Genomic DNA, 15,300 nt, shown 5'->3' on the forward strand with positions numbered 1-15,300 from the left:
CCTTGTTCTAGCAGTTTTATTTTCAGAGCAGTGCTTACAAGAAAGAAAATACAATGAAGTTCTTAAGGGTGATGTGTTCTTTCTCATCATACTTTATAAACTGAAAACAGTAAAGAGGCAGGTAATTTTATTGTACACCATTTTCAATTTTGATGCTAGAAGTTTATAGCTACACACTTTTCTTTCCCCATCCTTAAAAGCACACTCTTGCCATTGATCTGAATGGAGGGGGAAAAAATTCTCTTGTTTTGTATATGGGTAGAGAAAGCTAAGTCCTGGACTTTTTCCTCAGAAAGTGTTCCTGTCCCTCTCTTAAAAATAATTGCTAACATATTATTTACAGTAGTTGTAATCCACTGGAGGTGAAGGTATGGCTGTAAGGAAATATGAGCTCTCCTCTGCAATAACTCACTTTAACTTGTAAAGGAGTGTAAAAAGCCAGAAGTTGCATAGTTCATGTCTTGTGCAAGCCTTCAAGCTCCAACATAGGTGTCAGTATTTTCTAAACAAGACAAATTGAGCTCTAGGTCTTTTCTGTGATGAATCCTCATCTGCCAGGAGCAGTGATTGACCTGCAGATTGACTGGTTGAGGGAACATTGGTGGCAATGCTGTGAAATGTACATAATTCATCACCCCATTTCCCCTCTCTCTCAGTTAAGCCACTGCAAATAAAAATGATGCAAGAAAAAAAGGAAATGTGTACCAAACCACAACAGAAAAAGCAGGGCTTTTGCTAATTTGTCAGATTAAGCAAAACTATGTGGGCAGAAGTACATATCACAAAACTATTGCACCCACTTAAGTGCACAACAGGAATCAAGAGGGGCCAAGATGACTTTATTTAGTTTACACAAATAAGATGCACACCAACAACCCTAAAGAAAAAAATGGCCATTTCTGCACATGAGCCATCAAAAGGCATAACCTTTAAGAAACCATGGCTGCTTCCTTAAAAAAAAAAAAAAAAGGCAATTGTAGATGTGTGGAAGCTAGGCCTACGTGTGTTTGTCATTCCAATTATAGGACAGAGCTGTGTTCATACTCTACCGCTTTTCAAAGCGCTCCTGAAGGTTTCCATAACAAGGCTTTTTAATAAAGGTTTGAAGGATTGCATAGATTCAAAGGCTCAGTGGTCCTCTAATTCCTTTTTGATCTCTGAAATGTATGGATGATCTTTCCCATGTGCTACTTCCATGATAGCAATTGCCTATGAAAAGAAAAAAAAATATTCACACAATTGATTCATATATAACACCAGGCTATAAATACTCTCTTTAGAGGTTTGAAGCAGTCTGACACCTCTAGCTACTTTTTGTCCCCTTGTAGTCATAAACCCAGTGGGAAATAAAATGAAATTCAAAACTAAGTAATAAAGGTTTTATATTCAGAGAATACATCTTTGATCTTAAAGGAGCCCAAAGCACCTTTCAAAATTATATTCCTGACAAAACTACTTTGAATGCCACCAGCTCCAGGACAGAAAACTGCAAGTGTGGTGGGTAATATTCCAGCAGAGGACTTAGCCAGTATCAGAGCCAGCTCTGCTCCTACCAATTTATCCTTGAGCTGTGCCAGACATACAGGCCTAGTGCAGGAGTAATGCTGAGGCATTTCAAACTTGAGTCTGTAAACCCTCTGCTCCTTCCAGGGGCTGTCAATGCTTTAGGAAGGAAGCAACAACTTAGGCAGAAGTGAGTTCCCATAAGATTCAGACAGAGGCTGCTGTGCCCAGCTCCCTGGTGTTTCACCTGCTCCAGGCCTGAGGGGGAATGCTGCAGGCAGCCAAACCCCTGACTGGCACCTTTCCTGCCCTGGAGTGTGTGCCAGGGCAAGATTTCCCCTTGAGAAAATAAGTGATAAAAGGCTACACTAGAGAGAAATGGGAAGAAAGTTCACTGTAAGTCTGAGAATGGTTAAAAATCAAGGGAGCTAAGACAGAGCAAGGAATTGCAGTATCCTGGCCCTCTGAGCATTTGGTCATTTCATCCTTGGGAAACTTTTATGCTCTTGTATTTGTTAAGCCAGTACAGCAAGGGCTTTTGGTTCCACCTCGGCAGCGAGAAATGACCCCACCCCTCCTCCTGCCTGAAAAAGAAAGGAGGACCTTCTGGATGAGCTGCTCACAAATTGACAGGGAACAATGGGTTTGCTTTTGCACTAAATCCCAAACATCAGAGGCTGGGATAACTTTGGGCAGTTCCTGTAGACAGCTTTTGGAAGTGAGTCACTAGAAAATGTTTGTGTTAGGAAACTAACTATGCCAACAAATTTACCTCACAGTTCCCTACCCCCCATCCCGTGCTCCTACTGGCACAATTCCCATTTCTACTCAAGGGTTTAACACCACAGTGAAGGAAAACCTATGCCAACTTCAAACTAGGTAACAGTTAAATTTTAGAGCATATATTCTTCTAGCATCTTTCACCATGGTTGGATGGTGCTGTTATTTGCTGGCTAAAACTTGCCAGCATCTAAAAGCAAGAAGAAATAAATACATTGTGACATTCCACACTGAGTCATTATATGCTGCAGTAGTCACTGATGCTTAAGAAACTAAAATAAATTTCTGTCCAACAACAATAGGGGAAAAGAGTCAAGAAACATAGTATAGACTAATAAAAAATAGCAGAATAAAAAACTAAAGAATAAGGTACAGACTAAAAAAAAGGGGTGAAGAAAAACATAAAAACAAAATGCTGTATTTGCCAATTTCAGCATTACCAGATGCATTGAATTCCCTTCAGCTATGTAAAAATCGATTGGTTCCAGAACAAATAACCATCAAAAGCATGCCTAGTTTAAGTTGGATATAGAAATCACAGACTTCAATGAAACACTATGTGCCTTTTATAAGAGCCAAGCATTTTTCCTGTCCTTACCCAGCAAATGAGGGGAAGATAGGGTTCTGCTTCATTTACACCAGTGCAGCTCTAGCTCAGTAAAGAACTCAGAGCAAATGTTTAAGCATAATTCTCAATCCAGCTGCTGCAGTATGAGCCCACTGTGAAAAGGCACCCAAGAGCAGACCTATCCTCCATCTCTAGAAAAACCAAATCTGAGCCAAAATTCCCGTGACCGAATATATTAACACATGGTGCATTTCCTACCACGCCAGGCTCACTGACAGAGAAGCACACAGTGTTTCAATGGCTGAACTGGTGTTATTAATGGAGAAACCAGGCAGTAAATACCCTCTTCAGGGCTTTCACTCCAGCCGTCCTGTTCTTCAGCGCCATGTACAGTCTCCCTAACTTCAGCCACATGGAGGCAACATTCAGCGAGTAGGAGGGATAATGTTTACTGCAAGAGAGAAAGAAATGCAGCTTCATCAACTTTGGCAGTTTCATAGCATTTTCCCAGTGCTGTTCCCCTCTCATGGGGCAGGAAGCTGCCTCTCGGTGCCCCTGCCCATTCAGCGCTCATCCCCTCTGCCATGACTGCCAAGAGCCCGTGCCAATTGTGTCTGGGATGGGGATGCCTGTCAGCTGGGAATTGGACTGAAACTACCATATGCCTCTGAACAGCTGTCAGATGGCAATGACTTTCTGCCACTAGATTTAATCTAGCCAGCTACAGAGAGAGCCTGCATTGTGATGAGTTTTTGGAGCCACCCTGCACCCGCAGCAGTGGCTCTGTGTGTTCCACAATGGTTGGTGGGCTGGAAAGCGAGGGGCCCTCCGCAGTGCGCAGGGCACACATGGCAGCCTGTGCTCACACACACTGAGCAGGCACAGCCCGCCTCGGCAGAGCTGACCTGGAATGCCAGGCTCAGAGCCAGAGGAGCTGGGCAAGTCCCAGGGAAGATAAATAATACTGAGCCCCCGGAGGGGGAATGTTGGCTCCTTCTTTGTATCACTGCTCTCTGCCAAGTGATCTGTGACTTTATGTTGGCATCTGTTCCAAAGGGAGAGCTTTTCTTGTGCTCCCCCCAGCTGGCAAGAGTCACGTCTCAAGACGAGACTCTGGGAGATTCACGGCAGGACCAGACACAGCCAGCGTAACTGCCTGGCTCTCACCAACGGGCTCCCTGCTGCAAACCAGAGAATTTGATCAGAAACAGTGTTCACAGCTCCGGCAGAGGCTGTGAGCTGCCTTGCCCCACGCAGGGCTTCAGCCTGGGCATTCTCCCACGCCTCCAGCGCTAGGGCAGCGGGATCAGGGACATGGGGCTGGACCCAGAGCTCCAGGCGCAGGAGCTGAGCTCGGCTGCAGCTCCCTCTGCTGCTCGGCCCCAGCCCTGGGACACGGCTCTGCTCTCCTGCAGCCAAGCACACCGGGCTGCTGCAGACAGAGAGGACTGGGAGACTGCGGCGGGCTGACAGCAACACAGGCTTTGCCTCCATTGCCTTGTACAAAACGCTGGCTGCAGATGAAGTTTGAAGCCCTTCCTTAGAAAAAAATGATGATATTTTAGAAACCAGCATTTATCCAGCTAAGCAGAATTATCACAGCACCCAAGGTGACACAAAATTATTTTGAGAACCCAAAGCAAGGATTTCTAAGTCAGTCCTACTGTATATTGCAGACCACATTCTGACAGTAACAGACACTGTCCTGGCATTTAAAAATTCCTTTTTGAGTAGTGGTATCATGGGTAGAATGCTTATACAATATATACTGAGAGAACTGATCCCTGCACAAACTTGTCTTAATTGTTCAGATTACTAATTAGAGCATAAAAAAAAAAAAGTCTGTCATTTTTACCTGTAGGGTCTGATAATTTTTTGCCCATAACACAGCGCACCTTCCCAGTCCTGCACGTAGAGACAGACACCCATGGCCTGGTACATCATATGTAACATATAAACATTACTGTCCTCAAACACTGCACCCATCTTGTCCAGGCTGAGTTCACAGATCTCCAGTAATTCACTGGGGGGTAGGAAGAAGTCAAGGAACGCAATAACTCGATGGCCTCTCATTATACAATTAGCTGATAATGCCTTCAGCCACAAAGAACACAGAGATAAGTTTAATTTCTACTGGTCACAGTATTTCTCCTGCATGTACTTCTGAAGCCCAGCAGGCAAGATTTTTAGGTCACACACCAGTGGAGTCAGGGTAAGACAAAGGATATATTTGTAGTGTTTGGCTCGCCTGAATTCCTCAATCACGTTCCTGGCATATTTGATCATGTCCTTTACTGTCTCTGCTGACGGAGGATCATTCAGCTTGCAGATTTCCAGTTTCTCTTTATCCTGAAGGAAACACAATGGACCTTACAAAGGCAGCTTCCCAGCCCTACAAATAAAAGTGCACCTGCTATACAAAATTTCTCTAATAAAAAGACACAGATGTGAACTTAAGCTCTTCAAAGAATGAAAAAACAAAGGTAGAATGTGCACCTGCAATTTTTCTCTAAAGCCTTGGCTAGAAATCCTAGGATCCCCTGGCCTTCCAGTTCATCTGCCATTCTCTACTTCCACGAAGTCTCTTTCTTTTGAAAGATTGAAGAGCTTTTTGATTTTGTGTTGTAAGTGGTTTTACATAAGAAATGTCACTGCTTCCAAAAGATTAGGATTTAAAATAAATTTGGGCTTAGTTTTAAGGCTATACCAGTTCAAGTACCTTAGGCTGACTACCAAATGATATCTCTGTGGAAAATGACATGATCTTAAATATAGGAAAGAAACTTTCAGATCTAACCACATTTCCATATATTTTGTTATTTCTGCTGGACAGCTCCACTTTCTCTTATCTGTCTAACATACTATTTCATGAGGAGCCAGCTACAATCTAGAGACAATTTTTTGCTGTTTAAGCTTCACATTGTTGCAAGATTTTTTTATTTTATTATTTAATCTGCCAGCTGAGAGAGCTACAGGGACTCTTTCCAAAACTGAAGGAGGCTGAGTGACAGGGGACTCCCAGAGTAGCACATTGCTGAAAATCACAGATGAAATCCTGGCTTCAATAAACTCAGTGGCAATATTATCAAGGTAACTGTGGGGAAAAACACAAATGATATGGTATCAACAGAAGGGCCTCAAGCAACAATACTGGGTACTATCTGGAAAAAAAAATCACAAAAAATGACACCATTTAGGGGAAGGAAATGGTTGTCTGGTCACTTTGGGAAGCCTGGTGAAAATGGGAGGAAAAATTATCTGGAACTTAAAGATTAGATTATGCCAGACACACTGATCTTGTCTGGAATGACAGATAAGCTACATAGAGCTCAATTATTGTAGGACCTTCAGTGAAAGAGGTCCAAATGGCTGCACAGGCACAGCTGTCTCAGTATCTGTTGGGTTTGGGTACATTTTCCCTTCAATAAGTGCTTTTCTTTAAAACACCTAACACCTGTTGTCAGAAACACTGTCTGGATCTTCCTTTGTCTTTTGAGGGGCACCAGCTCATGTTTAATGACCACAGCTCTGGCCTGCACATCACAAGGGGCTGTGATCCAGGACCACACTGGCCCTGAGCAGAACAGTATGAGGCTAATGTAGAAAAGATCATTCCTCAGATTCTGCTGTGTCTCCAAACCATCCAGACATGCCATACAATGTCCTCTAGAACTGACTGAAATGTCCCACCCAGGGAATGCAGCAGCACTCTATCCCAGAAATGCCCCAAGCAAGATTTACTTGCTAGGAGTTGGTAGAAAGCATGAAATTTAAAAAAAAAAAAAAAAAGTTCTGAGCTAAATCCATTTGGCCAAGTAGCTTAGACACAGTATAATTATCTACTTTTAACAATGTTTTCATCTTTGCTTTGTAGCTCAGCTTTAAATAGGCCTCTACTAGGAAATTTCCTGGCGTGTCATGATTACAGTGGAAAGAATGAGTATCAGAAAGCATTCTGGACAGAAAGACAGAAAAACACACCCACCTCCCCCGTCCCCATTATCCCACTTTCCAAAATGCAATTAAACCAGATAGGATATTACATCTCAGGACATGGGTAGGTGCCTTGACAGTCAGCAGTACATTCCCCACCAATTCCATTACCTTTTCTTTTGTAGTGCACTCCCTGCAATCACAGCTAAAGAAATAGGAGTCTCTTAACCGGTCATTTCTGTCTTCTGTGGGATACAGCAGGTCAATATAGCTGCTAAAAATCTAAAAATGGTAAAAAAACCCCAAACAAACAACAGTCAGTGAGAAGCAGCATCACTAAACATATTTATTACACTTGTTCTGATATATGTAGTATGACAACTGCATATCCATGCAGCTTGTGGACCCCTGCAGCCACATCACCTGCCTGCTGCCTCACATTCCAAGCCCCTTGGCAGCATCAGGAGCCGTCACTTCTGAAAGCAACCTGACAGAGAAATGTTCCTTTCCTATTCGTTATGGAATTTCCCTCAAATATTACCCTGGCTTGCACCCAGGACAGCAAGATTCAGGTGTGGATAAGGAAACTATTACAGCATAAATCTCAGGCTCCTGTCAGACTACAAAGAGATGCTTCCTTTTCAGAAGTAAAATAATGAATTCAGGTATCCAGCCTAGGATAAATTACAGTGGCCTGGTTTTTTGGAGACTGGAATCTCAAATTTTTCTTTCTGAAAACCTACAAAAATTGGGGCAACAGCAGTCACTAGTAGCTTTAGAAACTTAGGACAAGACCTTTAGATCTCTGAAAAGAAGAGAGGCCCAGTGCTCCAGTTCAAGGAGAATGAATATCAGATTTACTTCAGCAGCAATATTTTAAAGCAAAGAAAATCTGCTTTTGAACATTTTAAAGGCCCTTCATATACACTATTCTTAAGTTTTCCTCTATTTCAATGGTCTTCAGAAAAGAACCCCTGCAACTAGCTTTAATGCTGTGCTTCTAAAATGAGATCTCCCCCAAGAAACACATCCTATGCTCAGTGCAGTTGATCATTCTACAGACCAAGGAGCAGCTTTAGCTCCGTTTCCTCATTTACAGTTATTTGAAATGCTTTGCTCAGTCTTTATACCTAAAGTTTCTCTTTTCTTCAAATGTAAAATTACATGTAATTTCATACAGTGCACCTTCTTAAGTGTGAGTGTGTCATCTCACACTTTCCCTCACACTCCTCTCCTCCCTTCGATATTTTCAAAGCATGTGGAATGCAGGAACCACATTCACAGCAAAAAAAACTTTAAAACGTTGCCCTGCAATGGCCACACGGAGCCTGAAGATGGAGACACAGGCTGGGAGACTGCACAGCGACCACACACAGGCACAGCTCACGTTTAGAAAATTCTGAAGGGTCAGAAAAGCAAATGTGCAAAACCTGTGAGGTCCTGGAGAGCTGATGAAATTTCTAAGGCAGAATTCAACCTGAAGAAGATGTTGAGCAACATCATCTACCTCTAAAGATACACCTTCCCCCAAAATGCTGAAAATGTCTGGGATTCCACACCAAAATTCTGAAGCCAGAATCAGTCCTGTTGGTTACCACAATGCATTTGCAGTGAATGCCAACATCACAGAGAAAAATCATTGCTGGCAAATGGTATCAAAACAAGTTGCTCGCCTGAGTCCTTCATCCTTGGCTACAGCAACTAAACTCATCTTGTTCACAAGGGGGATAGGTATAATCCACAAAAATAACCTCTCTATCTTTCTTCCAGGCTGCTATTACACACCTCAGAAAACAGTAGATGTTATCAAAAATCAAATCTGAGCTTATCAGTATGAACTTTGTCCATTAATTTCACACAAATGAGCCATTGAAATTCTGTGCAAACTCCATCCCCAGAGAGGATGTTCAGTATCTTCATTCCCTACAGGTATTTGAACATCCTCCCCAGCTCTGTTTAACATTTTTTGTGGGTTTTTTGTTTTGTTTTGTTTTTTAGTAAAGTGTAGCTCTACTGTTTAAAACTCCCTGCCAAATTCATTATTTGACTGAGAAAGTTTCAAAGTAAACCTAGAGCCTTACTCAATTTTACAGATTTTTATTCCTCTCTGTTCAGTTTCACTCCACCTAAAACCACACATTTGTTCTTCTGTGATTTCCCAGCAAATGCCACTGAGGTGATACGACCAAGTCCCATGTTTTGTGGATGCTCTGTCCAAACAGAAGTCAGAGGATTTATCTGTACCCATTTACCTTGTTTATTCTGGCTTCAATTTCAACACATTACTATTATACTGGGAACTATTATAGCAGTAATAATTTGCTTTGATCTTGGAATTTCAAAGCACCAGCCAAACATCAGTAAACTCAGCCTCATTTTACAGATGGGTAAACTGAGAGAGAGGCTGGCAGATACACAGTGACTGCTGCAGGTGCCCTTCCCATTAGCAAAAAATAGGGTAGTGCCTCCAAAAATCCCTTCAGTCCGCCAGAGCCACCCTTATTTTTCCAAAGCACCATCTTGCATTTCTCTGAGAAGCAAGAGATCCTTCCTTCCTGTTTTTAAATTGCCATCTAATTGAAATGATCCCTGAGAAGCAGAATGAATCCTGTTGGGCTGCAGGAGAACAGAGCACATTCAAACACCACACTTACCTCCTCTCCAGGCTCAATCTCTCTGACAGCTCTGACTTCAGCCAAGGTTCCCTTGTAAGTCACAATCACATTTGGGCAACAGCTATGGTTCATCAATGCAACACTGTAAAAGTAGAAAAGTAAATGTTTTCCCCAACCACCATCACAAGCAACACGCGAAAAGTTAAGCACCACTTCACAAAATAAATAAGTCTGAAAGATTGAGTCAGTCTGTCTCTCTAAGCTGTTTTTATTCTGAGGCTTAACATGAAGGTAACCTTGGGAAAATCTCTTGTACAGTTATTTATTCTAATGATATGGAGAATGGCTGTGCTAATGAATCATTACAATTTTTAAATCCTATTATTGCAGAACTAGGCAAGTTATTATTTTCCCCTTCTTACAGTGCTACAGGGCAGCTGACAGGTATGTTCATTCAGCTTTACTATCAACATGACAGACAGACTATTTTCCTCAGAGGAGAAAGAAAAACATGTTAAAACTAAAAGGAAACAAGTAAATACAGAAAAACAAAAGTCTTCACTGCACTGCAAGTTGAGATGGGTGTTAAAATTTTAGCTGGCTTCTATTCAAATATAAACTGCCTCCATGTTTGAAGTGGGAGGGAGGAGATGTCTGTCTGTTATACAAGTACATGACTTGGACAAAAACCTGGATGGGTAGAGAAAAGTAAACCCCTTATTACCAAGTCTAGAGAAAGCGCAGTTCACTGCTCATCTGAGATAAAATTTGTAATTTTAATTCTTTCTCTTCCAATCTATCAAAATAACAACTGTCTCTTCAGTATTTTTAGCTCAGGCATAACTGTTAAGTAGGAAAGACCTGACTCTTGTATTCTGAGCATTACAAAGGATGGTGCTGGACATTTTTCCAGAACATCCTGGTTTAATACTCTCCTCTTCCCACAATGACTCTGATCCTGGGCATTTCAAGGCATTAATTTCCAATCTGTAGATCAGGGATATGAACATCAGACAGACCTGCCTGAAGAAGAAGAATAATCTGTGAAGCAAGGACTAGCTACTACTGCTTGTCTGCAGCACTTGGCAAAATCACATCCAGCTTTGAGTGGGCATCTGTAAGTTTCAGGTTACTTTGACACAGATAAGCTACGAGTAATCCAAGCCTCACCAGGAAGTCAAACTAAGCCTCAGTGCTAATACCTTCATACAGGCTGTGCAAAGATCAGGGGCAGAAAATACCCTCCCCTGCTCCAATATTAAATGAGAAGGACAGATTTAAAAATGCAAGAAATGTTTCTTGGCCCTGAAGAAAGCTGCAGTCCCCCATTCACAAACTGCAGTTAACACTTAACATCTGCAGTTTATTTGTAAAGCTAAGAAGCTTGTACGTATTTTTTCCCACTGTCATAGCAAGGAGGCACAAAGAAGCTGTGAAAGGGATTTACTATTTGCCAGGGAACAAAGGTAGAAAGGATATTGTTCAGAGAGCACCAGGGGAAGGATTGTACCCAGCCAAAACAGAGCAAGTCACCTGCAATCCTTTTCATTTGGCTTTGATCATTACTTAATGTCTCTGTCCAGAACCTGCTAGCCAAATAAATGTTTTTTACCAACCTGAATATAGTTCACAATCTACGTTTCAAAACAAATTACATGTGCAATTTTACCAAAATTATTGGATTTTTAAGAAAAACTGCTACAAATAATTTGCCATATTTTATTTGCCAACTAAAGATCTTTAAAACAAGATAAATTAATTATTTTGGTAGATATCTACTTCTTCTATTTGTTTTTAAACAAGTTAATTTTATCTTTTTAAATATTAAAATCAACCTACTCAGGAAATATGGCTGATCCCAAATGCGAGAGTTCTTCATCTTCAATTGTGAAGCCATTACAGTTAACCTAAGAAAAAAGAGAAAGGGGCTGGATCAGCTTCTGGTCAGCTGAGTACTCCCCACGTACTCACGTGTCACATTCTCACACATCAAAATCAATTGCAGAAATTTGCTTACAATTTTTTATCCACCTCTCCAGGACTCAGGGAGCTCCATGACATCCCGACAAGTGAAATGAGGACAAAGTCCCATTCCAAAGGGACACTAAAGAACTGACAGTCCAACACTTGCACCTGCTCAGGACACACCTAGTGAATTGCTCCTTGGAGGGCCAACCAAGAGAAGTGGGGCTCAAAAAGAGCACACAAAACCTCACCCCAGCATGGGGCAAGGAGACTTCATTGGGCCATGACAAGGAAAGGGCCAAAGCAGAACTACATGCAAGGAACAATGTGGGAGAGAAGGGCAGCAAACTCAACCAGACTGGGGCAGTGCAGAGCTTTGATGGAGCAATGTCACAGGGACCTGCCACAATGGCCCTGTCATCAAAGCCTGCACATATCAGCCACAGCTAAAGCACATGTGAAAACAACAAAACCACTGAGAAAGACTTGAACCTCATAAAGACATAGAATAGGAGGGGACAGAAGAAGGACAGAGTATGAGAGGAAGTGTATTCCTAATTTAAGCAGACACAGGATCAAAAGAACTTGTTCACAAAACTCTCTTATAGAATAGATTCAAGCAGGTTTTAAAACCTTCTCACTTTTGTTCTCATCCAAGTCAAAGGAATCTTACAGAAGTTTCAGCTTTTTCATGTGGTTTGTATGACTTTAAGTGGCCAAAATGCACCTCAGTCAAGTACTTTATTCCACTTCCACTTCAAATCCCACACATACTGACACAAAGAGAGCCCTTTCCACATTCACCATTATCTCCTCACAAACATGAAAAAAAGCACCAGTAACACACTGAAACAACTACTCACTAAAACAACATGACCAAGTCCAGTTAAAGCTAGAAAGGGCACAAGAACAGTCAATCAAGTACAGTGCAGTATTTGTTTTGGAAAGGGTAAGAGCTGACAACAAATACTACCAGCAGTAATCACAGAACCATTGAATGGTTTGGGTTGGAAGGGACTGTAAAGATGAAGTTCCAATCTCTTGTTTTTCCTCCAATCCCCAGAGGCAGGGACACCTTCCAGTAGACCAGGTTGCTCACCAGGCAAAGTGATATGCCCCACAAGCTGGAATGCAGCCTGGACTGGCTTTTAGAAATACACAAATACCCAAAACCACTCCTCAGATATGAACTGTTCAGGGTGAGTTCACAATTAAGGCAAGTATCCTGATGCACTCATCACTATCTCTGCTATCTTTGCTTGATCTTTATCCTGTTATTTTTAGCAACATAGCCCCCAAAGGTTCCCAGTCTCTCAAGATGGGCATGCTACTGCACTGGCCAGTGTAAGAGCATACCAGAACCAAACCCAAAATGTCATTGCTGAATGCTAAAACAATAGAAGGGAAAGATAATATCAACAGCAAGTAAGAACATAAGGCTACAAAGGCTGACAAAGAACAGCTTGATGGTTCTGAATCACAGGGAAATATTTAAAAATACATAGTGAGTTATCATCAACTTGCCTCCACTAAGCCAGAGACAACACACTTCATGAAAGTATCATATTAGAAATGACACAAGAGGAGGGATTAGAAGGGATGAGATATCACCAGATGAATGCATGACTAAAAAGAGGCAAAGTGGAGGGAGTGAAGAGACAACAGCAATAAAAGTGGAGTTCCAAGTTGTTCCCAATGGTGGAAAAGAGAATGTGCCAAGGGAGGCACGAAATGCAAAGTCTTCAAGGAAAGGCTGAGATGCTTGAATTCGAGACAAGAGAGAAACTGTTCAAAGAGTATGACAAGGCGAGACTGAGGAAGAAAAGCTCCAGCCTCAAGAGCTATATTCCACAGGGACAAAAGAGAGTAGAATGATGCCAACAGCTGGAGAAGAGAGCAGTGAAAGGCAAGGACTTTGGACAAAAGAATTCTATTCCACTCCAAATTCTATTCCAAAGGAGCACTTACACTTTAGCTGTGTAGGGAACAGCATCAGGCAAAGTTCACTAAAAGCAATGAGGAGTCAGAGGTGTTTGAGTCCCAATGACTGCCCTGAACTACAGAGAGAAACCACGGGGAGTGGAGAAGCAAAACAGACCACATGAGGCCACAGTAAGTGTTAAATGAAAACAAAGGAGCAGCAGCATATCCATACTACTGGTTTTAGGTCAAGTGAACTAATTATTAGGAAACATGTTTGCACAGCTCAGGTACAAGCATACCTCCCATTCTTGTGGAAAGATTTATCCTGGGACTAACACCTCAGAAGGTTGCATCCTGTAAGACATTTCTGAGAAGCATCCAGATGACTTCTGGAGATTTTAGTTCAAAAAATTCTAATGTCCACAGTGGCAGAGAGTTACCTGATGACTAGGATGAGCTTAAGATAACACCTATGGGTGACATCCATAGAGAAGACTGGATGGAATATGAGATCTGGGAGCCAGCAGCTCACAGAAGTCAGGTAAAGTACCACAATCTGGTGGAGCTGCTCTTGGACAGGACATGAAATAAAAGTCATTATAGCCAAAATACTGAAATCTTTGGAGAATTCTGGCTACATTCTAACAAAAATATTCTGAAATACCACAAGAAACTGGTTGTACTGACATCTTCAAAGTATCCCTTCTGACAAATATAAATTTTAAAGTCTTCAAAAGAGAAAAAACTCCTCATCATTGAAAGGAAATGTGTAATTAGAAACAACACAAGGGATGATAAGCAGATGCTAAACATCCTAAAGAATCATTCCCCTACAGAATAAGAGTACCACTGTAGTAAGGAAATAGTAACTGTGCCTCCTTGTTGGTAGATGCCTAGCTCTACCAAACAGGAGATTTCCATCTCAGCTTTCATCACAGAAGTCAGCATTTGCCCCCATCTCAAGATATTATTTTACTCAGAAACCTAAGTACAAAAGTAGCTCATATTGAAGGAAAAGAGGGAAAAGAAGAAAATGGATCTTTCAGTATTCCACTGGTGTATTATTCCATCCACTACAATACATCCAATTCAGATGCATATGAAAAGTAGGTGAGAAAAAAGAAGTGACATATCAGAAGTTATCTAACAAGACATTCTGTCTGTCCTTCATCTCTCCAGATGGCCAAACCACCTGACTACATTTAAAAGCCACACAGCAGATAAAAGTTTTAGGCTGCGCTTTCTGCTGCTCTTTCTACGTCTCTGAAGTTTACTCCCTGTGAAGGTCAAACACAATGATGACCTGACCAGCAAGGATTTCCACAAGTTTGAAGCCTGAATGAAGGATTTGCCTCTGCAGGGTCTCAGGCCAGCAGCCTTCCATGTTAGTTCAACAACAGCCACACTATGTTTGGCCCACAAGAAGCTTAACTTTGGCAGGGTTTATTAAAGGCTGTTTCCCCTTTTCTTCAGTGTTTGAGAAGCAGCTCATGGAAAGTCTGCAGGCAAGAGTATCTCCCCTCAGGATGGAAGTGGGGCACATCCAGCCACTACTGCTCAATGAAGCAGATCTCCATCTGTCCCTAAGAAAAGCAAAGAGCTACCATTTCCATTGCCATTAACATTCTCCCCCTTTCAGGAAGGCTAAACTCCTACAGCACCATCACCTAAGCAGGCTGTGTTCTGGCCAACTTACTTGTGCAAAGAGAACTACAAGGGCAGCATTGTCAGGGTAGTCCAAGTGCTTTGAGTAAAAGTGATGAAGAGCAGCAATGTCGTTCTGAATCAGCTCTCTCTTTTCATTGTCTAGTTTGTCAAGGTCTGTGGACAAAAAATACATTTCATTTCAGTAACAGGAACACCCCTCCAGGTAGCCTTAGGTTGGAAGAGGCCCAGACTTTAACAGAAACCCCTGAGGGACAAGCCACTTGGAAGTATGGCAAGAAGTGCCTGCTCTTCCACAAACATAATGTTGCCTCTGCTAAAGCCACACGTGCACTACAAGAACACAAA

The 15,300-nt window shown here is 41.9% G+C and overlaps 1 protein-coding gene across 1 annotated transcript in view; it reads right to left on the minus strand.

The window, feature by feature from the left end:
- The window catches only part of SMYD2 (SET and MYND domain containing 2), a 28,799-nt gene continuing 13,499 nt past the window's right edge, over positions 1-15,300 (minus strand). The window contains exons 5-12 of the mRNA XM_066547843.1: positions 14,984-15,108; positions 11,239-11,306; positions 9,439-9,541; positions 6,956-7,066; positions 5,080-5,200; positions 4,707-4,881; positions 3,194-3,302; positions 1-1,209 (exon numbers count right to left, since the gene is read on the minus strand). Of these exons, the coding sequence (XP_066403940.1) occupies positions 1,129-1,209; positions 3,194-3,302; positions 4,707-4,881; positions 5,080-5,200; positions 6,956-7,066; positions 9,439-9,541; positions 11,239-11,306; positions 14,984-15,108 (893 nt within the window). The 3' untranslated portion in view covers positions 1-1,128. The remainder of the gene's footprint in view (positions 1,210-3,193; positions 3,303-4,706; positions 4,882-5,079; positions 5,201-6,955; positions 7,067-9,438; positions 9,542-11,238; positions 11,307-14,983; positions 15,109-15,300) is intronic.

The sequence above is a fragment of the Molothrus aeneus genome, chromosome 3 (assembly GCF_037042795.1).
Source record: "Molothrus aeneus isolate 106 chromosome 3, BPBGC_Maene_1.0, whole genome shotgun sequence".
Lineage (NCBI taxonomy): Eukaryota > Metazoa > Chordata > Aves > Passeriformes > Icteridae > Molothrus > Molothrus aeneus.